Source organism: Trematosphaeria pertusa, assembly GCF_010094035.1.
Source record: "Trematosphaeria pertusa strain CBS 122368 unplaced genomic scaffold BU26scaffold_5, whole genome shotgun sequence".
Classification (NCBI taxonomy): Eukaryota; Fungi; Ascomycota; class Dothideomycetes; order Pleosporales; family Trematosphaeriaceae; genus Trematosphaeria; species Trematosphaeria pertusa.
This window is the reverse complement of record NW_022987216.1, coordinates 1,108,813-1,133,481: the sequence shown is the minus strand read 5'-3', so window position 1 is coordinate 1,133,481 and position 24,669 is coordinate 1,108,813. Positions and strand designations below refer to the sequence as shown.

At 55.5% G+C, this 24,669-nt stretch overlaps 13 protein-coding genes across 13 annotated transcripts; 6 read left to right on the top strand and 7 right to left on the bottom strand.

The window, feature by feature from the left end:
- Nucleotides 1-563: 563 nt before the first annotated feature.
- On the top strand, nt 564-1,561 carry BU26DRAFT_517693 (glutathion peroxidase protein). The gene is made up of 3 exons (XM_033828636.1): nt 564-720; nt 822-1,087; nt 1,155-1,561. Exons 1-3 carry the CDS (start codon nt 678-680, stop codon nt 1,350-1,352), a joined length of 507 nt encoding a protein of 168 aa, XP_033685909.1. The 5' UTR covers nt 564-677; the 3' UTR covers nt 1,353-1,561.
- A 619-nt stretch (nt 1,562-2,180) lies between these two features.
- On the top strand, nt 2,181-3,443 carry BU26DRAFT_377603 (Phosphotyrosyl phosphatase activator; the record flags this gene model as incomplete). The annotated part of the gene is made up of 1 exon (XM_033822535.1): nt 2,181-3,443. A coding segment is annotated over one exon (1,263 nt), but the record flags the coding sequence as incomplete, so codon positions are not given.
- Nucleotides 3,444-3,586: 143 nt separating this feature from the next.
- BU26DRAFT_517691 (uncharacterized protein) lies at nt 3,587-5,949 on the bottom strand. Its single transcript, XM_033828635.1, has 3 exons — nt 5,234-5,949; nt 4,386-5,158; nt 3,587-4,326 (listed from the first exon to the last, which is right to left on the bottom strand). The coding sequence occupies exons 1-3, from the start codon at nt 5,809-5,811 to the stop codon at nt 4,064-4,066; spliced, it is 1,614 nt and encodes a 537-aa protein (XP_033685907.1). The 5' UTR covers nt 5,812-5,949; the 3' UTR covers nt 3,587-4,063.
- Nucleotides 5,950-6,467: 518 nt separating this feature from the next.
- On the bottom strand, nt 6,468-8,922 carry BU26DRAFT_481335 (apses-domain-containing protein; the record flags this gene model as incomplete). The annotated part of the gene is made up of 3 exons (XM_033825730.1): nt 8,641-8,922; nt 8,185-8,557; nt 6,468-8,113 (listed from the first exon to the last, which is right to left on the bottom strand). The coding sequence occupies exons 1-3, from the start codon at nt 8,695-8,697 to the stop codon at nt 6,468-6,470; spliced, it is 2,076 nt and encodes a 691-aa protein (XP_033685906.1). The 5' UTR covers nt 8,698-8,922.
- A 21-nt stretch (nt 8,923-8,943) lies between these two features.
- Nucleotides 8,944-9,364, top strand: BU26DRAFT_562867 (putative NADH-ubiquinone oxidoreductase B18 subunit; the record flags this gene model as incomplete). Its single annotated transcript, XM_033833078.1, has 3 exons — nt 8,944-9,001; nt 9,082-9,206; nt 9,260-9,364. The coding sequence occupies 3 exons, from the start codon at nt 8,944-8,946 to the stop codon at nt 9,362-9,364; spliced, it is 288 nt and encodes a 95-aa protein (XP_033685905.1).
- A 101-nt stretch (nt 9,365-9,465) lies between these two features.
- Nucleotides 9,466-12,003, bottom strand: BU26DRAFT_517690 (4-coumarate-CoA ligase-like protein). Its single transcript, XM_033828634.1, has 5 exons — nt 11,778-12,003; nt 10,148-11,721; nt 9,993-10,096; nt 9,780-9,942; nt 9,466-9,724 (listed from the first exon to the last, which is right to left on the bottom strand). Exons 2-5 carry the CDS (start codon nt 11,507-11,509, stop codon nt 9,656-9,658), a joined length of 1,698 nt encoding a protein of 565 aa, XP_033685904.1. The 5' UTR covers nt 11,510-11,721; nt 11,778-12,003; the 3' UTR covers nt 9,466-9,655.
- A 436-nt stretch (nt 12,004-12,439) lies between these two features.
- Nucleotides 12,440-17,593, bottom strand: BU26DRAFT_529983 (lytic polysaccharide monooxygenase; the record flags this gene model as incomplete). The annotated part of the gene is made up of 2 exons (XM_033830929.1): nt 12,440-12,616; nt 16,817-17,593. 2 exons carry the CDS (start codon nt 17,591-17,593, stop codon nt 12,440-12,442), a joined length of 954 nt encoding a protein of 317 aa, XP_033685903.1.
- A 1,140-nt stretch (nt 17,594-18,733) lies between these two features.
- Nucleotides 18,734-19,438, bottom strand: BU26DRAFT_517683 (uncharacterized protein). The gene has a single exon (XM_033828633.1). It carries the CDS (start codon nt 19,261-19,263, stop codon nt 18,982-18,984), a length of 282 nt encoding a protein of 93 aa, XP_033685902.1. The 5' UTR covers nt 19,264-19,438; the 3' UTR covers nt 18,734-18,981.
- A 122-nt stretch (nt 19,439-19,560) lies between these two features.
- On the top strand, nt 19,561-20,413 carry BU26DRAFT_603422 (Pcc1-domain-containing protein). Its single transcript, XM_033835421.1, has 2 exons — nt 19,561-19,676; nt 19,729-20,413. The coding sequence occupies exons 1-2, from the start codon at nt 19,630-19,632 to the stop codon at nt 20,042-20,044; spliced, it is 363 nt and encodes a 120-aa protein (XP_033685901.1). The 5' UTR covers nt 19,561-19,629; the 3' UTR covers nt 20,045-20,413.
- A 171-nt stretch (nt 20,414-20,584) lies between these two features.
- On the top strand, nt 20,585-21,556 carry BU26DRAFT_272743 (GAF domain nucleotide-binding protein). Its single transcript, XM_033821395.1, has 3 exons — nt 20,585-20,611; nt 20,670-21,232; nt 21,283-21,556. Exons 2-3 carry the CDS (start codon nt 20,891-20,893, stop codon nt 21,391-21,393), a joined length of 453 nt encoding a protein of 150 aa, XP_033685900.1. The 5' UTR covers nt 20,585-20,611; nt 20,670-20,890; the 3' UTR covers nt 21,394-21,556.
- BU26DRAFT_517680 (uncharacterized protein) lies at nt 21,283-22,563 on the bottom strand. Its single transcript, XM_033828632.1, has 2 exons — nt 22,540-22,563; nt 21,283-22,484 (listed from the first exon to the last, which is right to left on the bottom strand). Exon 2 carries the CDS (start codon nt 22,382-22,384, stop codon nt 21,719-21,721), a length of 666 nt encoding a protein of 221 aa, XP_033685899.1. The 5' UTR covers nt 22,385-22,484; nt 22,540-22,563; the 3' UTR covers nt 21,283-21,718.
- Nucleotides 22,564-22,593: 30 nt separating this feature from the next.
- BU26DRAFT_272783 (DUF1754-domain-containing protein) lies at nt 22,594-23,326 on the top strand. The gene has a single exon (XM_033821397.1). It carries the CDS (start codon nt 22,703-22,705, stop codon nt 23,117-23,119), a length of 417 nt encoding a protein of 138 aa, XP_033685898.1. The 5' UTR covers nt 22,594-22,702; the 3' UTR covers nt 23,120-23,326.
- BU26DRAFT_272810 (uncharacterized protein) lies at nt 23,252-24,059 on the bottom strand. Its single transcript, XM_033821398.1, has 3 exons — nt 24,045-24,059; nt 23,789-23,952; nt 23,252-23,736 (listed from the first exon to the last, which is right to left on the bottom strand). The coding sequence occupies exons 2-3, from the start codon at nt 23,835-23,837 to the stop codon at nt 23,384-23,386; spliced, it is 402 nt and encodes a 133-aa protein (XP_033685897.1). The 5' UTR covers nt 23,838-23,952; nt 24,045-24,059; the 3' UTR covers nt 23,252-23,383.
- Between the last annotated feature and the right edge of the window lie 610 nt (nt 24,060-24,669).

Below are 24,669 nucleotides of genomic sequence, written 5' to 3'. Positions count from 1 at the left end.
TTTGTTTTGGATTGTTCGGGGAGACGAAAGATCGGGACAGAGAGGCCTCTCTTGTATGTGCCTACGCACAATCCCCGCGCCGTTCAACCTCGCCGGGCATCGCACGTCATTACTCAGTTGTAGCATTTGTATCAATTAATATGTTTACCATACCTTCGACTCGTCATGGATTCGGTCTGACCAACAATGAAGCTGGACCGCCCCCGCTTTGTGATGCGCGATGACAATTCTCGCCAGATGTCTGCTGACTAAGGCCGGATGCACACGATGTCCGAATACGATGCGCGTCGGAATGGCCGGTACGTCATCGCTCCGAGCCCCGCCACAGCACCTGCTCGCCCGCCGAGGTTCGACTCCGAGTCGCACAACTCGCTCGCCCGCCAGGCAAAGCCAAAACAGGGAAGCTGGAAGGGCATCTTTGTAATCCTGTAACAGTCTAGCCAAGCTCCGTTTCACATGACATGATCCGCAGGGTCTGCACTGCCCCGCCACCGCCGCCCTTCCGTATCGGTGCTGTCGCAAGCTTCAGACAAATATCGCACCACCGAGGCCAGCATATTAAAGCGTTGAGAAGTGCTTCGAGATTCCAGAAGAGAGCGATTGCGAGTGCGAGCTCGATACCCAGATTACAGATACGAAGACAGACATCGCCCCAGGCACGAGAAGGATTCGCAACCATGGCTTCTGCGACTACATTCTACGACTTCAAGCCCAAGGACAGTATGTCTTCCTGCGCCCCACCCCACCTCCCCCACTGCCTCATTGCAAAGTAGCCTCGCTGCATAGAAGGAATCGGAGCTAACACACCCGCTCCGCCACAGAGAAGGGCGACCAGTACTCGCTCGCGGACCTCAAAGGCAAGGTCGTCCTCGTGGTCAACACTGCCTCCAAGTGCGGCTTCACGCCCCAGTTCGCCGGCCTCGAGAAGCTCTATCAAGACCTGAAGACCAAGTACCCGAACGACTTCTACATCCTGGGCTTCCCGTGCAACCAGTTTGGGAATCAGGACCCCGGGACCAACGATGAGATCCAGAACTTCTGCCAGGTGAACTATGGCGTTACGTTTCCCGTGCTGGGGAAGGTCGATGTGCGTATGCCCTAATACATTGGATGATGGGGGAGAGGACACACAGAGGCTGACGGGAGATCAACAGGTCAACGGCGATAACGCGGACCCGCTATTCGAGTGGATGAAGACCGAGAAGCCGGGGCTCATGGGCCTCAAGCGCGTCAAGTGGAACTTCGAGAAGTTCCTTATCGGACGCGATGGCAAGGTCAAGGCACGTTGGGCGAGCACGTCGAAGCCGGAGGGCTTGAAGGCCGATATTGAGAAGGAGTTGGCTGCGAAATAGACGCCCCCACATGGAATGGGTGACGGTGGGATGAGAATGATACCACGGCAGGTCTACGGATAGGCAATAGACGATAACATCGGACTCTAGCTCTCTCTGTCAAACTCAGTGATGCATGCATGGCTCCTCAGCATCGAAAAGGTACATCGTCGACAAGTACCAGCTACATGCGCCTCTAGAAACTCTGGTCACACTGGTGGATAATTGATATGACCTCAACCAGAACTCGCTCCGCCAACCCTCGGCTTGATATGAGCACCTTCCTCATTGCTGACGTCGCATCCTCCATCCAGACTTCCCACCCCAGACCATGCATCTCAGCATTCTTTCTCCAGGAACAGCCGGTGCCTTCCAGCCGAGCAATGTCTTGCATATCCACGACGATCCGGAAGCAGCTCCGGCGCTCAATCGGTCGGAGCAATCGCTCCGAGTTACTGAACAAGCGAGAGAAGCGTTCGATAGATGAAGAATGTTCCACTGCATGCCCCATAACTGTAGGGCTGGCGATTGCCATTCTGCCTGAAAGGCATAGATCGATCCTTGAAGCCGGAGAATAGGACGGCGTATATGTGCCTGGACCGAATCTCTGGATGCTGCCAGGGTCGATACAGACCATACGTCAACTGTGCATATGCTTGCTTGGTTTTCCAATCTCGAGGGCTGGAGAGGGAAGGTGCGCTGGTGGTGGAGTGAGTGCTGAGCTGCCGGGGAGTCGGCCCGATGGACCGTGTCTCAAGCTTCGAGCTTCAACTTTCGTCTTCTCCAATACACTCACAATCTACTATACACCGCGCAACCATGACTGCGCCGCCGAACTCCGGCGGGAATGATCCCTCCCCGCCCCCCGATCTCAGCAACAAGATCCCGAAGCTCGTCCCCCGCAAGCGCGCCCCCGTCAAGCGTGAAGCGCCGGCTGCCCCTCCCCCGCCGACGCCGCCGTTACCTCCGCCGCCAGATCTCACAGAGCATACGTACGTGCACCCGTCGCGGAGGATCCTGAGCCCGGAGGACCATGAGCTGTTTCTCCAGAGTCCGGCCTGCAAGCTCGTGGAAGCCTTCATCTTCGGGCTCGCAGACAGCGTGCGCGACAAGCCCATCTCGAGCGTGAAGAAAGACGAAGTCTCCCCCGTCGTCAAGACGATTCTGCACCTCCTCAAGGAAGCAGAAGCCATACTCGACCGCTGCCCGCCCGAAGACACCGGCTCGCGCTTCGGCAACCCCGTCTTCCGCACCTTCCTCGACGAAGTCGCCGCCGCCCTCCCAGCATGGCACGCGCAGCTGCACCTCACCGACGCTGCGCAAGTAAACGAGATATCATCCTACCTGCACAACAGCTTCGGCAACAAGCGCCGCATCGACTACGGCTCCGGCCACGAGCTGAACTTCTTCCTCTGGCTGCTGTGCCTGAACCGGCTGTCGCTGCTCCCGCCGCCGACGTTCCCCGCGCTCGCGCTCGTCGTGCTGCCCGCATACCTGCGCCTCATGCGGAAGATACAGGAAGCGTACTATCTCGAGCCCGCGGGTAGCCACGGCGTCTGGGGCCTGGATGACTACCAGTTCCTGCCGTTCCTGTTCGGCGCGAGCCAGCTGCTGCACCACGCGTACATCACGCCGAAGGCGATACACAACCAGCTCGTGCTGGAGGAAGAGGGGCCCGAGTACTTGTACATCGACCAGGTTGCCTTCGTGAACAGCGTGAAGAACGTCGAGGGGCTGCGCTGGCACTCGCCCATGCTGGACGACATATCCGCGGCGAAGTCGTGGGTCAAGATCGAGGCTGGCATGCGCAAGATGTTCGTCAAGGAGATACTGGAGAAGTTGCCCGTCATGCAGCACTTCCTGTTTGGGAGCTTGATACCGGCTGTTGAGGGGATGAGTAAGGAGGACGATTTTGGACTGGGGGATGAAAGCGAGGATGAGGAAGGCGGGGAGGTCAAGGTGTTTACGGATGAGGAGGGGACGAGGCATGTGCATTCGCAGGCCGGATGGGGCGATTGCTGTGGGATTAGAGTGCCGGCTGCGGTCGGGGCAGAAGGAGAGGAAAGGAAGATGGGCATGGGGCACCGGCTGAGGAGGGTGCCGTTTGATTGAGCAGTACCTCTATCCCAGCGTTTCCTTTTGCAAGCATTGGGCGGAGTTTCAACGGAGCACGGTTGGCGCTTAGGATTGTACGTGGGAAAGCATCAGTAGACACAAAACAACCTCCATGACCATGTGTCTCGAGCGTCGCTTTGGGGAAGATAAATCGCACTGTCGCGCGGGATACTATCATGATTCATTCATCAAAAAAACATTGCCCATCACCGGTTCCCCATTGTCGTCAAGGTCTGTAGAAGCGAACCCGCAACAGCCGAGTTAAATATCGTACTCCGAATCAAAGCCAAAGCTTCGAGTATCCAAGCCCAAAACACCGTCTATGAATGCATACATACGCATGTTGAAACAACCGCCCAATTGTGCGCGACTATGGCTGCACATATACCCACCCGTATACCTAGTTAGCGATGCTGGTGTAAACAAAAGTGAAAGGGGACACCCAGCGCTGCCGGGCAGTAGAAAGCCCCAGCCAACATGGCGCAGGCTTAGGCAGCACATCCACCCACCCGTCTAAAGGCACATCTTGTACATCCCATCCAGCCCAGTTAGAGCCTCTAAGCTCCTTGTATATGTGTATCCGGACTTGAAAAGGAAACTGCATGGAAGACAGAGAGTTAGTCGTCGATATCGCTGCCGCTCTCCTCGAGTTTCTTCCGCCGCTCTTCATCCATTTCCCAGTACGTCGCCCAACTTAACAGGCCGAAGGCACCGATGATGAGCAGGCCGCCGACGATAGCAGCGGGTGTGAGCGGCGAGTTCAGCGGAGGAGGAAGGAGCTGGTCGACAATGGCGACGATGAAGATGGTAAGGAGCGCGGCGACAGAGGACAGGACGGGCGAGGTGAGTGAGATGAGGACGAGGAAGGAGCCGGAGAAGGCTAGAAACTCTCAGTTAGCATGACAGGGCGGGGGATGGGAGGGAAAGGGGAAGACGTACTCGCATTGGCGAGGACGGAAATCGCCATCATCCACGCCTGCTCTCCCTTTGGCAGCTCAAAAAGCTCCCACCCCATATAATGCATAATCGGCAGCGGGATCCACAGCACACAGATCGTAAAACCCCCAATCAAACTCCCAAACGTATTCGCAAAGATCATGCCGCGGCCCGGCGCACAGCCCTCGGGCGGACAAGCCAGTTTCTTGTACAGCACCTCGTAGAAGCCGTACAGCACGCTCCCGACGCCAATGACGAGGTTACCCAGCGCTCGGTTCTCTGCTTCGTGGGATGGCGGCGCTTTCTCGCCGCCTGCTCCGCCCCCGGATTTCGAGCCGTGCTTTGCGGGCGCTTTGTCGCCGTAGGCGACGACGAAGACGCCCATGATGGCGATAGCGACGGCGACTACTTTGCTGATGCGGACTCTTTCGTGGAGGAGCGGGATGCTGAATGCGTATGCGAAGAAGGCGGAGCAGTTGTAGATTGCGGTCAAGTCGCTGGCCGTCGTCAAATTGACCGCGACGTACCAACTTCCTCCAGCTACGGTGAGAGCGCACGTTATGAATGCCGTCATCTTGAGCATGTACCGGACAGGCGAGACCTGGGATTGGCGGACGGAGGGGTGGAGCGTCTGGTGCTGGACCATGAGAGCCGTTTGGCGGAGCAGCTGGACGTGTCGGCGCCAGAAGGTGGACCAGGGCTGGTTCCATTTCTGGAGGCGGAGGAGGACGAGTTGGGTGGGCCAGAGAAGGACCCAGGAGCCGTGGGTCATGTATCTGCCTTCATCAGCATCCACCTTCTCCCACTCTTACAGGTCTTGGGTTAGTAGGAGAGGAAATGGGAAGACCCACAGCATACAATACGGCTTCTCCCACTTCAGCTCATGCTGAATATACACGGCCGTCTCCGTCTGCACCGTAAAGCTCACCAAGCTCAACGCCAAAAAGATAGCCGCATACGTGTACTTCCTCCTTGTCTCGTACCGCGCCTGGCTCTCCGGGTCCCGCTCATGGAAGGTATGCGTGCTCCTCCTGCTAATCCCGGGCCTAGTCTCTGTGCCCTCGTCCGCAGTCTTGTGCCCCAGCAGCGGGGACAACGAGCGCCCGTCTCGCTCGCGGTCAAAGTCAGGCCTCAGGTCTGACGGCATGTTGGTGGCGGAGTCGAGGCGGCCGTTACTATCGTGCTCATCCCAGTCGGAGAACTCGATGTCGTCGTCGGACGCACTCTCGGGCTCCTTGAACGCAACGCTATTCCGCTTCGTGTGGCGCGGATGCGGAATCTCAGAGAACGGGCTCGAGTCCCTACTCAGCTGCCTGGAGCTCAGGGCCGAAACGTGCAGCGGTTCGCTATCCGCGTCGTGGGAGTCGGGCGAAGGGTGCTGGTGGGTGCCGGGCCGGTGTGTCTTCCTCAGTGGAATGGATTCGGGCATATAAGCGGGTTGCAGTGGAGACACGGGCGCTCTGGCAGGTGTGGGAGGCTGCAGAGTTAGTGTGGCTGCTGATATCAAGGTGGCCTCGCTGGGGGTTAGATGCTGAGCACGCCAAAGCCAGGCCCCTGCACGATGCGCGGCGGAGGAGCAGCAGGGTCCAGGGCGGGCCAATCGGGTGCGTGGACGGGGGCCCTGGGCTGCGAGATGCCTCATCGTGCATTCGCGGCTGCCGTTGCTGCCGAGCTAGACGCGGGAAGCATTTGGATTTGGGTCAATTCCTCGCTGTCTGTTCTGTAGTGAATGTTTCGCTGCGGATTCACGAGCTGCTGTTCGTGACTGCTTCTAACAGATGACCGTCGCCCTGGTCTGGCACATGTCAAACATCAAACCAAGCAGATGACCACGACTAGATAAGGACCGATCTTATGTCAAAGGGGACATGGACGAATGTTCGTGGCATCAAGTATACATTAACAAATAGCTATTCATAAATGCGCAGCATTTACTCATACCAATCGTAGCCACCCAGGGGAATCAATAGACAAATCATACATCGAAGAAGCTCGAGCTCAACACAACTCGCGAGGATAAACACGCCCGACAACGGACGCCGCTGCTATCGGAGCGTAAACGAAAAGGTCGTCATAGTAATGCGATCACAGAGGGCTTTGTTCCAGCCCCTCAGCGCGCTCCTGCGTTTCCGCCTCTTCCAGCTCTTTCAGAATCTCGGGCAACATCGACTCCACATCCTCCTCTCTCTCACCCAGCGCCTTCGCAATCAGGCTCTTGTACACGCCCTGCTTCTCACCCATGCCGGCCACGGACAGATTGCCGACCACCTCTCTAACAAGTTGTTGCCGCTCCAGCTGAGCGCGATGCAGTAACAGTGCTAACCTCATCTTCTCATTCAGATCGATCGGCGAGTTCGAAGTATTCTGCGGCATGGACGCGCATAATCGCCTCAGCTCGGTCTTCTGCTCTATCTCCAGTAGGGACTCGGCTTCTTCGACCAGATTCAGCAGCTCCTCCTCCTGATGGCGGTCTGCTTCCTCGTCGCCTAGATCGATATGGAGGCCGTTTGTCATGCCAGAGAGCTCCACAACCTGTTTCCGTATGGCCTCGAGCTCCGCTTGACGTCTCTTGACTACGCGCTCTGCGTCTACTGATTCTGTTTCCTTCTCTTGCAGTTCCGCCTCGTACGCCGCCGCCAGTTCCTTGCATTTCTCCATTAACGTAGGAGCTACCTTGGTCATCAAATGCGACGCCGTCTGTGAGCGGTACTGTTGCGGGTCGCGGGTCGAGACAGCGGAGAACGGTAATGGTACCAGCGGTGCTGAAACCACTCCGTCCATATGGAGTCCGTTTCCATTCATCCTCTGATCCAGGGGCGGTGCGAACGGTGACGACGATGCTTGTCGCGGCCGGCCATTCATTCGCCGGCGCTGATTCAACTCCCGAATTAAATCGTCAGCGGTCTCCCCCTTGTTGTTCGGTATATCTACAATAACGTTGCGCCCCAAGAGACTTCGTACACACTTCCTTGCCCCATTGCGCGCAGCAATCATGATGGCGGTATCCCCATTCTTATCTCGCGCATTCAGCAACCGAGTAACCTCATCCGGGATCCATGTTTCCGCCAGCTTATTGATGATGCAGTCCAGATAGTATCGCGCGCAAACAAACTTGTTCGTGCTGCTCGTGGTTGCCGCGATGTGGTGGAACACAGTGCTCCCAAACCAGTCTGTCCGATGCACCGTCTGCTGGAAGATCTTGATCATGTTGGGCATCATGTTCTTGTCGAAGTTGTTCGTGAACATGACTGCGCGCATCAGGGGTGTCTCCAGGTTGTTCGACAAACAGTCTATGCGCGCGCCACGCCGTATTAGCTCCTTGACGACTTCGACATCGCCCATAGCAGCCGCCCAATGCATAGCCGAATGGCCCTTGTCATCAATGGGCCGATCCAGGTTAACAGTCGGCGGGGGTTCGGGCGGCGCAACGAAGCCTTCTTCGGAGTCCAGGAGCATGAAGTAGTCAAGCAGCGCATCGGCCCACATCTGGTGTTGCGCATCCTGTATAGACATCTGGTCCGCGCCCCTCTTTCGTTTGCGACTGCCTATCGAGTACTGCGACCCCGTTATCATGTCCTGGTCGCCGAGCATGGACTCTGATACGACAGTGTCGTTATCGGGTGTCTCCTCGCGGTACTGCGAGCGCGAATGCTGCACCTGGTCCTCGTAGCGGTCTTCGCTGACTTGCGACTGGGAATTCGTTACGAACGCTGCGCACAAGTCAGCCCGCGCTCTCATGCAGGTCGTACGAAGGAGAGCAGCCTCCTACACTGAATCGACTCTAGCGAATAGATATTATTACCGTTTCTACCCACGCCGGCGGCGCTCTGGCGCGGGGCCTTGGGGCGGTTCGACGCAGCAGTGGCATGCTTCGGGGCGGGCGGCGGGCTCCTGTCGCCGGGGACGTAGTCGAAGATGGGCCGCATCTTCTCGAGGACGCCGTTGCGCTCGGCGAGCATGCGGCCCTCGGGCAGCGGAATCCATGTGCCCTGGTACTTGCCGTAGCCGCCCTGCACCTTCTCGTGGACGCCCTTCTGCACCTCGCGCTCGAGGATGCGGGTGCGGGCGGGCTTGTCGTAGTCGGCCACCTTGAGGATGTGCGTCGCGTTGATCCAGTCGTCGGCGCGGCGGCGCATGACGTGGTTGCCGGCGACATTGAATTCGTAGACGGGCACCTGGGAGACAGACGGTCAGCGCACGGCAAGCGGAGGGGTGTGGGCGCCGGAAGGGAAGAGGGCGAGGAGGGCGCGCAACCTACATTGCTGTACGTCGCCGAGTATATCTTGCCATCGGGCGCCGGGGGCATCTTGACCATGCTCGGCGTAGGGACGGCAGTGTCAGCGGCGAGATAAGATAGGTGTGGCAGAGCGGAGGTGTGATTTCGCGAGGACGTCGACGCGTCGCGAGCCTCGCCCGTGGTGGGCTCGCTCGTGCCTGGCCCGCCAAGGCCTCGGGGCGCCAGAGCTTCGGCCTGCACCTCACTCCATCGCCGCAGCACGTCACCACCGCTCCCTTCGGCTCCCACACCCGCAATTGAAGAGTCATACCGCGCGCCGCCACCATGACCGTCACAGAGAAGATAAAGGAGGCCGTTGGTCTTGCCGGCGGCGAGCCGAAGAGTCAGTCTGCCACGCTTTCCCTCCCAATTGGCCGTCCGCTCCGGCGAATCCCAGACACAGACACTGATGGCATGAGACAGAGGCTACCCGCGAGGAGATGAGCGCCGCACGCCTGCCGCTGCCGTACCGAGATTCCTGCGCACATCTGCTGATTCCCCTCAACCGGTGTCGGTACGAAGAGTTCTACCTGCCGTGGAAGTGCGAGGTACGCTGGGTTCCAGAACCAGGAGGAGGCTGGGTGCTAATGCGCGACTGCAGAACGAGCGACACTCGTACGAAAAATGCCAGTACGAGGAATTCAAGGAGCGGGTGCGAAAGATGGAGGAATTGAGGGCAGCCAAGGGCGGGCAGCGGAGCAACTGAGAACACGCAAAGACGGGCACTCGGGGACGAACACAGAGGCAGGATACATGCTGCATATATATATGCGCAGCAAAATTTCAGTGTCAAGATTTCCGCACCTATGGGAATTTGCCTCCGCTATACCCTCATTTGTTTCTGTGTTACAATCTCTACGTCTACCGTTACAGAGCCCGACTCTCGAGAAGACCGCCACTCCGGCTGCTATCGCTGGCCACTACCCACAACATGCCACCTCTCTATGCGTTTCCGGCCAAGCTCTTATGCAGACCCCGCACATCCCCGCCATCCCCATTACAACTTCGCTTTCGGCTTCTCTTTGGCAGCCAGCTCCCTCAATTGCCTTCGCATGATCTTCCCTGACTGTCATCTTCGTTAGCTACACTCGCCATCTGGGTCCAGAACTCCTGCCACTTACCGGGTTCTTAGGGATCGCATCGATGAAATGAACACCGCCTTCCAGTCGCTTAGCCTTGGACACCCGCCCAGCAAGCCACTCTTTGATATTGTGTGCGATTTCAGGAGTAGCTTTCTCCTCCGCCTGTGGTACAATGTACGCTCGTGGAAGCTCTTCGCCGGTGCTGCGAACGGTCAGTACATTACACTTTGCCGCGAGAGCTGGGAGGCTTACATTGTCACGCCGATGACTGCAGCGTCCTGGACCTCCGGATGATCCAGCAGTAGAGCCTCAAGCTCGGCCGGAGCGACCTGGAGACCCTTGACCTTGATCAACTCCTATATATGGTCAGTCACCTGTTTCCACTCAGATTAGCGCCCACTACTCACCTTCTTCCGATCGACTATGTAGAAATGGTTCTCCTCGTCGAAGTACGCCACATCTCCTGTCTTGAGCCATCCATCCGGCGTAATGGTCTCTCTAGTGGCCTCCGGCTTGCCCCAGTATCCTTTCATCACATTTGGTCCCTTGATCCATATCTCCCCGCGCTCGCCCTGCTTCGCTTCGACCTTGCCCTCGTCGTCCAGCACAACCTTGGCCTGACAATTCGGTAACAGCTCGCCAATCGAGAAACTGAGCGAGACCTTTTCCGGATGGAACGTTGTAGCGGCGCACGTCAGCTCGGTCATTCCCCAGCCCTGCTTTACGTTGATGCGGCCATCCGGCCACAGCTTCTCGAATTCCTCGCACACTTCTCGGCCCAGAGGCGCAGCGCCAGAGCCGACGCGCTCCACAGAGCTCAGGTCGAATTTCCGGACCGCGGGATGTTTCGCCATTGCTACTACGACCGGTGGGACTAGAGCGAGGTCTGTGATGCGGTATTTCTGGATGCATTCCAGCATCTCCAGGAAGTCGAACTTGGGCATCATGTAAACCGGGATCCGCAGCACCGCGGCGTTAACGCAGAAGATAGCCTGCGCCATGGCATGGTACATGGGCAGGAAGCAGAGGCCGCGCTGGCGCTGAAGCCGGGCCTCGAACTCCGGGGATTGCTTTGACATGTGGAGTTGTTGAGTGCAGTTGGCGACGTAGTTCTTGTGTGTTATCATGACGCCTTTTGCTACGCCCGTGGTGCCGGAACTGTAGTTCAGCGCGATGATTCGGTCGAGTTCATCGTCGGTTCGTAGGTCTGGCCAGTGGTACGCTCGGCCTTTTTCTTCTGAGTCGAGAAGCGTTGTCCAGTGTCGCACTTTCCCTTCGGGCGTATCTTTCTCCACTGTCTTACCCTCAAAGGTAGCGACTCCATCATCGAAAACGAAGATACGGTCGGGGCGCATGTTGACTTCTTTCGCGGCTGCTAGACCCGTCTCCAGGCTCCCTTCCGCACAGATCAGATACCGGGCTCCAGAATCTCGTAGTTGATATGCTAGCTCTCTGGTCACGTATGTCGGGTTCGCGCCAGTGAACACGGCGTCTGCCATGATCACGCCCATAACCACCGAAGGGAAGAACAGCGTGTTGCCGGAGTAGAGAAGCACGCGGTCTCCCGGGTGGAGGCCAGACCGCAGGAGCCCGGAAGCGAGTCGTTGCGCATAGAGACGGTAGTCGCTGGTTGACAGATAGTGCTTCTCTGGCTCACGCGCTGAGATGAAAGCCGGCGTCTTTGGGAGGTCGGCGGTGGGCGATTCGAAGATAAATGTCGGTAACGACACCTGCGGTATAGGAAATGACCAGCGAGATTCCAGGACCATTGTGAGCCTGTTTCTTGCGAGTCCGCGAAGCTGTTGGAAGGAAGATGTGTTCTTGACTGCTCCAATCTCGCTACGGACGTAAAAGGGCGAACCAGCAGCGATATCTCTAACCGGACTTTGAATTGTAGAATGAGGTAAGCGGCCCGGGAGAGCTACCAAAGTGAGGTATTGCTGAAATAATAAGCTCTAAAGAGTACGCCCGTTCCTCTTATCTGCGAAACTGGTTAGCTCTTACGCCAGCCTGAATCCTTCTCGTACGCATTCTCACTTCAACGACATCAATCATCAGAATGTACAGCTCCGGTCAATGATAGATTCAATGAACGAGATTCAGCGGAGCTAAAGAATATAGCTCTCTCAGCCGCGGTTCGTTTACCTTCCCGCTGCACAGATCAAGCAGCAGTCCTCCCCCACTACTCGTCAGCCACCGCGGAATGGCTAAATGCAGTCGCTCCGCCGGCCATGTTGGTTTAACGAGCGTATAGAAAGCGTGGAGGGTGCGCCCGGATGCGGGGTCTGGGGACTTGGGGAATGGTGAAGTGGAGTTGAGCCGAGGCATCTCTGTTGGGCAGGGATTAGGAACGGTGGCGTTTTAGGAGCTCGTCGCGAACGCCGATGGCTTTTTGCACTGTCCGACGTCTCGTTCTGAGATGTGGGAATGTCCCACGTCGGCATATCTTGATACTGTGCTTGATATGATTGGCCTAGGCTTTACTGTTCTCGTTTCGAATGCTCTCACTCCGGCGAAGCCAACGTTGTTTCAGGGCGCTCCGAAAGCCGCAAGAGGCCTCCAGTTCCGACTACCGCAAGCAGCCAACAAGGAGAAGCATTTAGGAATCAAACGAAAGAGCTAGTAAGACTGGTATAAGAATGATAGGGTATACAAGCGCAGGTGGCATGGCACGCGAAGTGTGTCGAAGTCCTTCAGGCTCACCTAACTCTATCTCGAGCACGTTTTCTCGATGCACATTGAGCGCTTCGCGTCTTATTCAAAGTGTGATGGCCGATTAAGTATAAAGTGTTGAGTGAAAGACAGTTAGCGTATGGTGAATCGGTGAGAGGTGAAGGTGAAGGTGAAGGTGAGGGTGAGGGTGAAAGTAGCCCGGCCTATTGTGTAGCAGCATTCGACAGAAAATCCAAACCTTCCTTTTTAGGAAGGTTGCGCTCCTCCTTTCACTTCTATCGTCCAACACCGCTGAGCCCGATTCTTCGGATCCAAAACGAGAAGGGAGCCATGGCTCAAAAGGCAAATGTCGCATTTCGAACGCACCGATCACTACACAAACTACCTTGAAGGTCTTTAGGCCGCCTTAAACTTGAGATTCAACATCCTCTTCGCCATTCCATGACCGCGTCTCTTTGTAGATGCTCCCGTTATCAGCTCGTTCTTCCGTAGCTACCACACAAACGGTAACAACGATACATGTCCTGCGCCACTTCATTCGATATTTCGGCCCTCAACCTCCACCCCATGCTCAGCGGTGTGCGCATCGTTGTCATTGCTGTCCTCGTGCTTGACAGCCTGCCCGACGACGGTGTACGTTCTCACCCCCCGCCTTTGGCGAGCGCGACGCTAAAGGCGAACGGCACACGGTTGTTGCGACTCTCGGTGACGCATGAGAAGGACGCTTGAAGACAGGTCAGCTGAAGCACAAACGCCGCCGCAAAGGCTCTCGCGAATGGGCAGACCTCCCCTGCCTAGCCTTTGTTGCCACCGACAGCGATAACGTTGCTAGACAGCGTATGCGTGGAGGTTCACGCCGGCCTCAGAGCTATTGGTGGGCAATGGGCAGGATCTACCTGGCACGGTGCGCAGTGCGCGAGTATATATATAAAGGACTGAAGACGGGTAGTCGGCCTGTGTAGTAACACCTCCGTGGTTCGTATCGAGAATGTCGAGGTCGCCTAGGTATCCATCCAGGCGTTCATTCACTTCTGGCTGGTGCAGGGCTCTCTTCTGCCACTAGAATGGGTGCGCGGTCCTGAGGTCGGCTGTCAAGGATACGATTCCAGAGTATATAGTAGACGTCCTTTAGTGTGGTAGTCCTAGGGATTATATAATTGTTGATTGTGGGAGCCTGGGGCAGCTCTACGCGCGTCGACTCTTCCTTGAACATGCGTTGCGTTTAACGTGCCTGTACGTGTCCTCTTGGTCCAAGACGTGCGTAACAGGATGAGCTTCTGGCGAGAATGGGTCCGGTGTATCCGGTGTAGGAAGCTGCATGAGTGGATTTCTGGAGTCAGAACCCCCACCGCTCTAGCGTTGTCAAGGATGATGCAAGCAGAGCGATGTCCATAGCCTACGTATAGAAGGGTGCGACCGAAACGCGTAATAAGCGTGCCTGATTTCATGCCCCAGGGCGGCCACGAGATGCCTAATTAGCATCGACCAGAATGCCCTTGCGGCGGCGGCCACGTGCCACGAGACTTCCTCTTGCAGGTTGCAGCTAACAATGACAATGGCTCCCACGCACGCTGGATGACACGCCGAGTCCCCCGAAGGGGAGGCGGGCTTGGATTTGGCGAGACGGAAGATGAAGCCAGGTCCAGAGGGTGTGAAGAGCGTTGCACTGGTGCAGAGACATGCTGGTTTGTTTTCGGAAGTCGTCAAACATCCAATCGGTCTAGAAACACCATATGTAGCACCGGTACGGAATATCGGACGTCTCGAGGTAGCACCGCAATCCTGCATCGCCTGCTAGTGCGCCACAAGTGTCCGACTAGGCGGTCCAAGGACTTCCCATCTCTAGTCGGAGGCACGCATGTCGCTCGCCCGCGCCATTCGTCGTTCCACTGCTTAGCAGTTGGGCGGAGCTTGCCTGAGTTGATGGCAGCTGTCTCACAATGGCATCTAGACAAGCTGTTCGTGTTTGATATATGTGGCGGCTGAAAACCTGCGGGAACGTGATGTGGACCCATGTTCCTTTCTGCATCAAAACCGGCATATATAGAGTTTGGCGGGCCAAGCCTGGGAGAGTACATATATCGTAGTCCCAGGAAGAACGCGGGCGACATGAGAATTGGGGATGGGCTGTCCGATGCGTTGCCGTAGGAGTCCGGGCCACAGGACATAGCAGCTCTGCATCCTCGTATCGAGTCAGTCAACTTGTTCAAACGTTTGGGGCTTCCGTGGCTGGGGAACATACCGGACCGGTCTCTGCCGCAGTGCTTGTACTTCTCGTAGCGTCTAACAAGGAGGGCCGCGCGCTGATAATGCATAGATCACAAGTCAGATCCGAATACAGCCAGATACAGGCGAACGTCGTCTGCTAAGCTATGAGCGAGCGCGTAGCCGGCCTTGTTGTTGTTGTCTATGTTCCGGACGTGTGGATACAGTCCGCCTGGTAGACTACATCGGCTTCGTTGAGTAGGTTGATCTTGTCGAAGTAGTACGGCTCAAAATGCCGTTTAAGCCTCTGTTGAAATCTTCTTGCGGAGCGCTTATCTTCGTCAAGCAGCTTTTGGAATTCCTCATATGCCGTATTCCAGTCAAGGTGTTCGGGCGAGTCTTTGTCCGAACTGATAAAGAGTCTGGGACCTTGGTTGGGATCCTGGTCGTCCGCCGACAGAGCCGCAGAGACATGCATCGAAGAAGCCAAAGCAGATTCAAAGACGATGCGCAATGCCGAGTGCAACAGGTCTGACGGAAGTGGCGAGAGCGGAAGTCCAATTCCTGGGAGAATTCGTCCGGTGATATATATATACCTCTTGCAGTCCTAGTCAATGACGAAGCTGAAATCGCGCCCCAAAGGGCCTTCTCGCCGGGTACCATTCGAGCGTGGTGTATATACGTTCGGATAGTGAGTGAGATATGCACTGCTTGAGACCACAAAATATCATATGCTGCATGAAGTGCAGCCGGATCATCTTGTTGACCCTAGGCTTTGGGGAGGACCATATCCCAGTCATCCTGGTAGAGGCTACGCAGCCGACGAGGCTTGGGCCTGAACGTCTTGTTCTGATATAAGGCGCAGATGGCCTCTGCAGCGCTGCCACTGCCGCTCGCGTCCTCGTCATACGCCACTTGTCGGCATTCTAGTGGGCTAGTCGTGTCAGGTTATACCTCCAGAGATAGGTGCACAACAACTTACATTCTTCCCAGAGATCAACCCTCCTCACCACATCGCAGGCCTGAAACCTCCTCCGCGGCATCGATCGGATTTTCAGGCCCTCGAGAATGTGGGTAACACACACCTCCATGGGTGCGACGGCTACTAGGTAGAGGAATCGTGGCGGCGTCTTCTTGGCTGCGGGAAACAAGCTAGATAGGCAGATGCGTGCCATCACCAGCTACACCAGGCAGAGTCAGCAACATTGACAAGCTGGGGAATCTGGAGCTCCGCTTACCATGGCGTCACCAACCAAAGTGGTTCAGTGCGGGTTGTTATATATATAGAGCCACGATGAGCTTCCTTCTGTCATCTTTGCTCCGTCTGGAGAATATACGCCCAGCGGTTCATGAAGAGGGCTTGACAAGGAGGTACTGCTGCCCGCTTTTGCGTCCATATCTCCGTATGTTCAAGCCTCAGCACCTCCTCTGGGTGGAAGAGGACAAGGGGTAACGATATACGCGTCCAGCTTGGAGTCCCCGGTTTTCGCCATGAGAATGCCCGCCCAGAAGCGCTGGCTATGCGAAATATATATAGAGAGAGAAAAAGAAACGAGGCGCCGTAGTGAGGATTGGAACGAGTGAAGGCAGCGAGGTATATATGGGCCACATCGAACTGGGATACGTGGCTACACTGACTCTAGGTGGTACAAAGGGGCCTGTGGCACGAAGATTGTTTGCTGAGTTGAAACACTTCCGGTGGTGCAATGGACGGGAAAGCACCGGTCGGAACGGCATCCCACCGCATGGTGCGTTGGCGCGCCACAAGCAATGCAGATGATCGCGACCTCGCACGCCGGTGGCCTACTTGTACCCGGGGAAAAGGATTTTCTGAGGCGAGAGAAACTGGTTTGGGATGGTAGCATGATGCATTCCGGCAGATATACTTCGCTTTCCTTTATCTCTTGACCGTGTTGGGAGGGCTTGTTGTTCGTGACACTAGTATAGAGTAAGTCGATTCCATATAGGGCCGAGGCAAGCCTCGACAGGAGCGAGTGTAAAAAATAAAAATGTACAAGAGAACGGAAGCTCTCCGCGAAACGAACAATCAAGATTCACCGAATGCGCTCGCATGAAGCCGAGCCGCAGTCGCCCTCTTAACCAGCGAGAGCGGCCCTCGCTCTGACAGCCCCAGACCCGTGATACGGGCACTCATCCGCGTCGGCGACCATATCCACCTGCGTCTCATTCCCACTCACGTTCTCCACAGTAACCGTTTTGATAGTTGTATCCGTCCCATCTGTACTTCCCCTCACCTGACCCCCAGCCACAACATCCGGCCCCGGAATCTCGGGGTACGTCGTCGAAGTTCCCCAAACCGAGAAGTTAATCGGCGCGTCATCGACTTGATACACACCGGGGATCTGAACGGTAGGTTCGGGGACAGAAGCAGCAGTGGTTCCGTCGAGCTCGACCTGCGCACATGCGTAGTAGAACTCTGCCTGTCCGTCATGCGCGCCATGGATAGCGATATGTTCAGCGCGAACGAGGTACTCGCCCGCGGGCAACGTGTCCGGCATGGTGAACTCGATGCGGTCCTCGCCCCACATGCACCAAGCGTCCGTCTGGAGTGCCTTTGCGTCACCAGACTTGCAAAGCAAGCCCTCAAAGACTTTGACCCAGTCGCCGCTACCATCGTAGCTCTTTACATCACCGTTAGGGGCTTTGCTGACATAGACCTGGGTGGGGCCTGGGTGCTTCATGCCAGTTCCACCAAAGGCTTGCTTCAGCGCGACTTTGTCACCGGGTTTGACGGCATAGACGTCCGTGTTTGCGCCTGAGGAGGCGCCTTGGTTGCAGCGGAAGTCGTTGGTGAGGATGTCAGTACCTTTGGTTGGCATGTAGCCCCGCGTGTGTTCGCGAATGTATTGCCAGGCGGTACCGACTTGTTGGTCGTTGACTACAAGGTCGGAGAAGGTGTAGTGAGCGTCTGTCAAAGAGGCTGCAGAAAGCGAGAGGAGAGTGGTGAACTTCATGGTGGCTGTCGTTCGACTGGACTTGATGAGGTGAAGTTGATGCAATTGGTGGTCTGAAAAGATGTGTAGAGAAAGGAGCAATCTCGTCTAGAGACGGAATTTGGAAACGAACGATAGAAGAGAAGTGTCGAAAAACGAAGCGAATGTAAATTGAACACCGACTTACTGATGGTGATGCTAGACCCAAAGGTGGACACCCCGTTTTAAATCAACCTGCATTCTCTCATTTACCGTCCATCTGACAGACATCGCCGATGGACCTGGGAATTCTTCGCTGCCTACAGGATCAATTTACATCAGGCATACTCGGGCCTTTTCCAAATCAGCAGGAGTGCTTCGTGCTGAGAAACGTGGCAGTGTGAATGCCAAAAAGCCGCACTGTAAAGATGGACGAAGCGTGGTGTGGCTGCTCCGCGGAATGATACCCAGGATATGCTGAGCTGACCACAATCGCGTCTTGACGCGCTAGACCATTCAAGGGCGAATTTCTCCAATGGGGTACGTTTTGAAACACTCGAGGTGATGTTATCCTAGATCGCCAAGAAGTTGGGAATGGTGTTGTGAAACATGACCTCGGGAGGAAATGAACGTTCGGTTCGAATAAAGTGTGATGGGACGGAAACGAGAGATTTAGGCTCGGCGCTTGCAAGTAAGCATAAGCCAAGTCTCTACGAAAAGCCAGGCGCGAAGCGCACAAGAAAGCGTACCGTTCGTATAGCCGACGCGTTCAGTAGGCTTCGCGCTTGATCCTACGAACAAGGCTTCGCCATCTTCAAAAGTTGGAGCTTTTGGGGGGAGGGGCGTATGTCTTCACCAAGACGGAGGACCAAGTAATACTAGATGAGTGGGACTTCAGGGCGACTGGCTCGTAAGTCCACCGGCGGGGCCAACCTACCAGCGTCAATACCAGCCGTACAAGCAAACAAAAGAGTGGATCGCATGACAGCCGTCTATCCGCATGAGGAACCGGATGTAACTCTTGAACTGATCTGATTCGGTAGTACCTAGCATAGGCCTTATGCTCTCGAAGAATGCGCTAACATGCAATGTCAGTCTCCGGGCGCAACATGGCCCACAGTGTCTTCTTGTATCAATCTCAAAGTTGTGTCCGCCGCAATCATCCGCCTCGTCCACCTCGCTCGTCCTGCATTCCGATGGCTGGGTCCGGTGCCTCAGGATGCTCCTTCTTCGCCTTCTCTACTCCTCCCGCAGAATCCCGCCCCTCGGTTGCGTGGCCGCCTGTACTGGACTTCTTCGCACTGCTATACACGTTAACGGTTAGAAACCTGCAGTGAAATATGCAACAAAGGAACATCCGACGTCTCTCGATCCGATGTAATAAATATCGACTTGCTCGTAGACTAAGCCAATGCAGAAGAGTGGCTGACTTACTCCATACCGCCTTTCACATTTGATGTCTGAACATCGAAGTCATCTCCCTTATGCGCTTTCTTCGTCGAGTGCTCGTCATCCGGATACTGATCCGTCTTCGTACTCTCGTTTGTGCTCAGCTTCTCTGGGTACTCCTTCGTGCATCGCGACGAGAGCGAGAATTGGCGCGTATAGGTCGCTTGTGCCGGCCGGATTAGGATTGACGGGCTACGGACGGAGAATTGGAGTGCTCGTGACGAGGGGACGGCGGCGCGTCGGTAGAAGGATGTTGAAGCCATGATATTCGCTGTATCGTAGGCAGTGCTGCGTCAATTGGCGAGAGACGCGTACGTTATGGTGGTAAAAGGCTTGAAACTTCAAAGGATAGAGAAGCCCGAGGTTCCATGGCAGTTTTGTACTCCATTGCTACCAAGCTTGGCATACCAGGGTATGAATCGATGATGATGCTCAATGACGCTCTCCTGAGGCCGACGAATGTGAGGAACGGTTTTTACCTAACCGCGCTAAGCCGCAATGGGATGCGGCTAACGCTCTTCATGCAAGCTTAATTTCTTCTTCAGAATCGACAGGTACAAGCCCAGGTTTATGAACATCGATCGAGAGTCTCAAGAAAGGAACCTGCGGACGACAGAATAATCGCAGTGATGGCAGAGCAGAACGGGAAGAAGCAGCTAGACTTTCCTTGCACGCTGTATGATCAACCAATCCTCTCATCTACTCCTTCAGCTAACAGTTACTTCTAGCACCCTCGACATTCCTTTCCCAACAGCCCACCTCGCATCTACTGCACTCCGTACTCTTTCAGTAGATGCCGAACTGTCGCACCTCGTTCAACGCTCCTTCTCCCTCGTCGCACCTGCAGACTCCTCCGAGCAAACAGTCCTACGAGTGAACTACGCCGCAACCACAAACCGCATGTTACGCGTTGCAGTCAACGGGTTCTTCGAGAGCGTAGGCGTGGTCATTGGGGCGATGAAGGATCTGGATGTGGATGTGATATATGAGCCGGTAACAGAGGGCTTGGAGGGTGTCCAGGGACTGGAGGCGGTCAAGGGCTGAAAGCCCGCTAAGGATTGCTGAGGATTTAAGACAAAGCTTTAGGGTAACCCGGCCTCTGCATCTGGATGGATGAGGGCAGGCGGAGTGCTGTGAGCACAATTACGCGGAGAGCACGAAGGTGGAAGGTTAGGAGACGACCGGGTGGTGCGCAACTTCTCAGGAAGTACTGGTTGGAGTAGTGAGATACAAGTGGAGAGACGGTGATCAGACGCCATCATACGGAGCAAAAGCATAATGCTGCCCAGATTTGGTGGATACGTAGTGCAGACGCAGTCTTCGCCTATGGAAGCGATAGAATAGTCCGGACACGGTAAATGATTCGAGAAAAGCTTCAGATGCAACAGCGAACGCTATTCAACACCCTTCAACACTAGCCCAATCACCCTCTTCAAAATTTTCTGCTCCCTAGCATCGGATCGTTCATGTAGTTGTCTGTCTGAATGATGTATTTCCGTGATCATCGTCCAACCAATCAAGGCTTAGATCGCGCCATTTCTAGCTTGAAAGCTTCCACATCGTTTTTCGAACTTGAGCATCAACGAGGAACAAAAGAAACGTGTGAACATGGTCAGTGAGAGAACATGGCTGAAGTAGCGTACGGGCTAATGCTTGAATGGCAAATAAGGTGCACGCGGAAGCTTCTACCTTCGCCAAGGGGATGAGCAAGAAGGAAGTGTACGCGCAGGTGCTTGAGCAAGCGAAAGCTCTATTCGAAGGCCAGCGTAACTGGGCAAGTATCTCCTAGCCTGGCTTGTTCACGCCTATCTTTTAAGTACCAAGAATGCTAACATCCATACAGGTCTGGTAAGCCCCCCTCCACGCCACACGAAGCAATCGTCCACCACAATGCCGAAGTCACGTTTCCCTACTTACGCGCAAGCAAGCAATTTCTCCAACACGGCCTCTTTGCTCTGGCACGCCTACCACTCACTACCCTCACCCTCCTCCTCCGTGAACTGGGCTGGCTTCTACTTCGTCGACCCTTCGAACCCCTCTCAACTCATCCTGGGGCCCTTCCAAGGCCAGGTCGCGTGCCAGACGATTGCATTTGGCAAAGGGGTATGTGGAACCGCTGCGCAGACTAAGATCACGCAGTTGGTCGAGGATGTGGAGAAGTTCCCGGGGCATATTGCGTGTGATGGGGCGAGTCGGAGTGAGATTGTTGTGCCGATTTTGAAGGAGGGGAAGGTGAGTCAGAGGATATGGTTGTGAAGGGGTTTGAGCTAATGGGTTGATAGGTGGTGGCTATTATTGATGTCGATTGTGCAGAGGTGAATGGGTTTACGTTGGATGATCAGGCTGCGCTGGAAGAGTTGGCGGAGTTGCTGGCGCAGTCTTGTGACTTCTGATGCTTCAGCAGAGAAGGGGAGCACCGATTTGATGGTGGATACGGCTCACTAGGGATAGAACCAGCGCCATGGGACCTGGGGTTTAGGAGGTTCTAAAAAAGAGGCGAGGAATTGCTTTCTTCGTTCAGCCACGAACGTGGTGGCACACATTAGGAATGAGTCGGATCGAAAGAACCAATCGACATCCAGCATATCCTATGTCTTACTTGCTGAAGGCCTTTAGGAGCAGCTTTCCACAGCCTGCAGGCTATAACAGCCGTCGCGGACCAGCGCGGTGCACCGCGGCCAACATGCATCCCCAAGCGCTCAATCGCGCCCCAAGCCCCTATGCCTCCCCGGGGCCATCCACTCTCACTAACACTGCCCCTATTATCTTCCCCTCCTCATCCCTCCAAGGCTCCATACTCCACCCCGCCGTCTCCGCCAACCACCCCAAATCAGTCCACGGAAAGTTCGTATTATCGTGCTCCTGATCCCTACTCCAATCATACACTATCCTCTTCGCGCACGGCGAAGATCCCGGCCAATGAGCGTACTTGGCGATGTAAAAGAGGAGTCGGCGCATATTGCCACGGTGCGGAGAAGGGCCGCCTGCATAGTCCGGGTTGCTGGACTTAGGTGGAGCTCTATATCGTAACGTGATGGACTTAAAGTGGAGGTAGGTCAGCCGCAGGAAGGGGTCTGTATCGCGGAACGGCTTGAACCTGTAGGGGCGGGTCACGGTGAGGGTCTGTAGCTCGCTGTAGGACTGTGGTAGGGTGAATTCGAAATCGTTCGCGAGGATGGTGCGCAGGTGGGATTGCATTTCGAGCAGGAAGGCCGTCATGTGCTTCAGTATCTCGGGTTGCAGCTCGTCGCGGATGCGTGTACACGAGTATAGAAGCCCTGTGTATTGCGAGGCGGGGACGCTGAGAGGAACCTCTGGGACGACGAAGTCGTACAGATGGAGGCGGAGCTCGGTCGGCAGAGTCAGAAGCGCGCTTGTGGCCATCGTGACGGGTGGTACGGCTCAGGGGGGAGTGATGGTAGCGGCTGAGGGTAACGACGCATCCGTTGACAGATGATGGCCCCTCGATGGGCGGAGGTAGGACCTGTGAAAGTCAGTAACTCATGCAGCAGGAGTTAACAGCCTCCAGCTACACATACACCAGTTCAATTTCCAGAGCCGAGTGATCTGGCTTAGTCGGTGGTGTCGTTCGAACACTCAACGGCGCCAGCCTTCAAGGCACCTCCGCGTCACGTGCACGCTCCCCACGTCAATCAACGCTCGAGCTCCGAAGCAGTTCCTCCCCACACCACGCACGCTACAATGCCCTCCTCAGACTACACATCCGCTGCGGGCGGCGCCCTCAAACTAAAAGGTGTTGGCGGCATCGACAAAAAGAAGAAGAAAAAGAAGCCCAAACCCAGCGACCCATCCCCGTCCTCCGAAACCCGCGCCGACGTCACAGAACGTCCCTCCTCCTCCATGGAAACCCCCAAATCGCCGTCACACACACCAGGACGCTCTCTATCCCCCGAATCCGCCGAACGCGCAATAAAACAAGCTGGCGGGCGCCAGAAGACTGAGGCAGAAAGGCGGCACGAGGAAATGCGGAGGAAACGGCTGGAGGAAAAGCTGAAGCGCGAGGGCGTCAAGACGCACAAGGAGAAGGTGGAGGAGTTGAATAAGTATCTGAGTGGGTTGAGCGAGCATCATGATATGCCGAAGATTGGGCCGGGCTAAGGTGGATGGGAGGGACTGTATGCTGTCGGGAGCAGCTGCAGCGTAAAGATAGCATGGGAGAGGGCAGAAGACGGGGAATATCATTTTATGGAGGGAGATCACGGCAACAGTGGCGGTGTTCAGGCGCGCAATGGGCAATTCATTGCATGTGAAGGCGTTCAAAAAAGGGGCGTTCTTTCTTCATTCCAACTGAAGCTCCTCCTCGAAGCACGTTATACCCCTCCACATAGGACCCCAGCCTCCTCAAGAATACAACTCATACCCTCACACGTCCTCTCCCTCCCTTTCTTCCGCCTCATCCATCGCCCTCCATATCCTCTTCTTCCCCATCGGCCCCTCAACCCGGACACCCATAATGGCACCCATGACTAGCCCCGTCAAGTCGGCTTCCCCGACCAAGCCCGTATTCCCGCCATGCTCTTCCTGCTTACTACTCTCTTCATCTATGCTCAAGATATTCCTCTCGAAAACCGCGGAGCTCTTCCTCGTCCTCACATTCTCGATCACATACCGCGGCTCGTCCGCCGAAGCCCGGATATGTTTGCCATCGAGCGTAGTGGGGGCTGTGAAGACCTGCTTAACGGTGCCGGATGTGGGGGGTGTTTTGGAGTGAGGTCCTGTGATGGGAGTGGTTAGACGGTTTGAGGATAGGATGAGAAGGGGTAGTACCTCCAACGCATTTGTAACGAACGTGCTGGCCCACACTGTATTTTGGCATTGTGAGGTAAAGAGCCCTGGCTTGGGAGTCCCCACGTCCTTAATTTAGAAGGTGTTCTTAGGTGAGCAATCACAGTTCGAGGATGGGCGTGAGGCGTAGAGAGATAGAAGGTGGGCTGCAAAGTGTTGGGTATCGAATATATAGGAGACGGCGCTTATGTGGAGACATCGACCAAGAATCATGGCCCGTTCGTTGCGGGGATATTACCAATTCTGCGAGAAGTGCAGTCCACCTAGGAAGAAGAGAAACGAATGGTATCAGGTATGAGGAAAGATCCTGAGGCAAACCTGATCTTCGTGAAGTTGATCTTCTTCCCCGTCAGTGGAGAGTAGTATAGTAGACGAGATGAATCAGAGGGTGTGCACGGAAAGTGAAAGAAGCGTTCTTACCGGAGTATACGTTACCAATTGCCAATATGCGATTGCACACCGCTATGAGTCCTTCTTACCTTTTCGGCTCCTAACATTCGCCGAGACGTGAAACGAACGAGTAGGACATGTTCCTTTCCACGCAGAGACTGAATTCTCAAAATGATACAGCTTCATCAGTGAAGCAGCAGGTCAAAGTCCTTGTACTTCGATGAGATCGTGCAATAACGAAACCGGTCGTCCTTGTACCAATGCTGTGAACGCGGAAGAGGCTCGATTTCCGAGTAGATAGTTTCATTGCGACAAGTAAACTATTCCGTAAACGTACGGCTTCGAGGAGCCGACGCCTCTGAAGCCGCTAGGAGGTCAGGGACGTTGATTCGATGAGGCTTAACCGCAGAAGCTCGCGATAACCTAGAGGGAAGTTCTTCAAGGAACCGATCATGGACACAACCTTTCTAATG

Coding starts and splice junctions, on each gene's coding strand:
- BU26DRAFT_272810 (XM_033821398.1), bottom strand. CDS start 23,837: ATGCCAAAATACAGTGTGGGCCAGCACGTTCGTTACAAATGCGTTGGA. Junction 23,737..23,788: donor TCGTTACAAATGCGTTGGAG/GTACTACCCCTT, acceptor CTCCCATCACAG/GACCTCACTCCAAAACACCC.
- BU26DRAFT_272783 (XM_033821397.1), top strand. CDS start 22,703: ATGCCCTCCTCAGACTACACATCCGCTGCGGGCGGCGCCCTCAAACTA.
- BU26DRAFT_517680 (XM_033828632.1), bottom strand. CDS start 22,384: ATGGCCACAAGCGCGCTTCTGACTCTGCCGACCGAGCTCCGCCTCCAT.
- BU26DRAFT_517690 (XM_033828634.1), bottom strand. CDS start 11,509: ATGGTCCTGGAATCTCGCTGGTCATTTCCTATACCGCAGGTGTCGTTA. Junction 10,097..10,147: donor ACATAGTCGATCGGAAGAAG/GTGAGTAGTGGG, acceptor GACCATATATAG/GAGTTGATCAAGGTCAAGGG. Junction 9,725..9,779: donor ATGCGATCCCTAAGAACCCG/GTAAGTGGCAGG, acceptor CGAAGATGACAG/TCAGGGAAGATCATGCGAAG.
- BU26DRAFT_517683 (XM_033828633.1), bottom strand. CDS start 19,263: ATGGCTTCAACATCCTTCTACCGACGCGCCGCCGTCCCCTCGTCACGA.
- BU26DRAFT_517691 (XM_033828635.1), bottom strand. CDS start 5,811: ATGCCCGAATCCATTCCACTGAGGAAGACACACCGGCCCGGCACCCAC. Junction 5,159..5,233: donor GAGAAGCCGTATTGTATGCT/GTGGGTCTTCCC, acceptor TGATGAAGGCAG/ATACATGACCCACGGCTCCT. Junction 4,327..4,385: donor TTCCGTCCTCGCCAATGCGA/GTACGTCTTCCC, acceptor GAGAGTTTCTAG/CCTTCTCCGGCTCCTTCCTC.
- BU26DRAFT_272743 (XM_033821395.1), top strand. CDS start 20,891: ATGCCGAAGTCACGTTTCCCTACTTACGCGCAAGCAAGCAATTTCTCC. Junction 21,233..21,282: donor CGATTTTGAAGGAGGGGAAG/GTGAGTCAGAGG, acceptor ATGGGTTGATAG/GTGGTGGCTATTATTGATGT.
- BU26DRAFT_517693 (XM_033828636.1), top strand. CDS start 678: ATGGCTTCTGCGACTACATTCTACGACTTCAAGCCCAAGGACA. Junction 721..821: donor CGACTTCAAGCCCAAGGACA/GTATGTCTTCCT, acceptor GCTCCGCCACAG/AGAAGGGCGACCAGTACTCG. Junction 1,088..1,154: donor CCGTGCTGGGGAAGGTCGAT/GTGCGTATGCCC, acceptor GGAGATCAACAG/GTCAACGGCGATAACGCGGA.
- BU26DRAFT_603422 (XM_033835421.1), top strand. CDS start 19,630: ATGGCAGAGCAGAACGGGAAGAAGCAGCTAGACTTTCCTTGCACGCT. Junction 19,677..19,728: donor CTAGACTTTCCTTGCACGCT/GTATGATCAACC, acceptor AGTTACTTCTAG/CACCCTCGACATTCCTTTCC.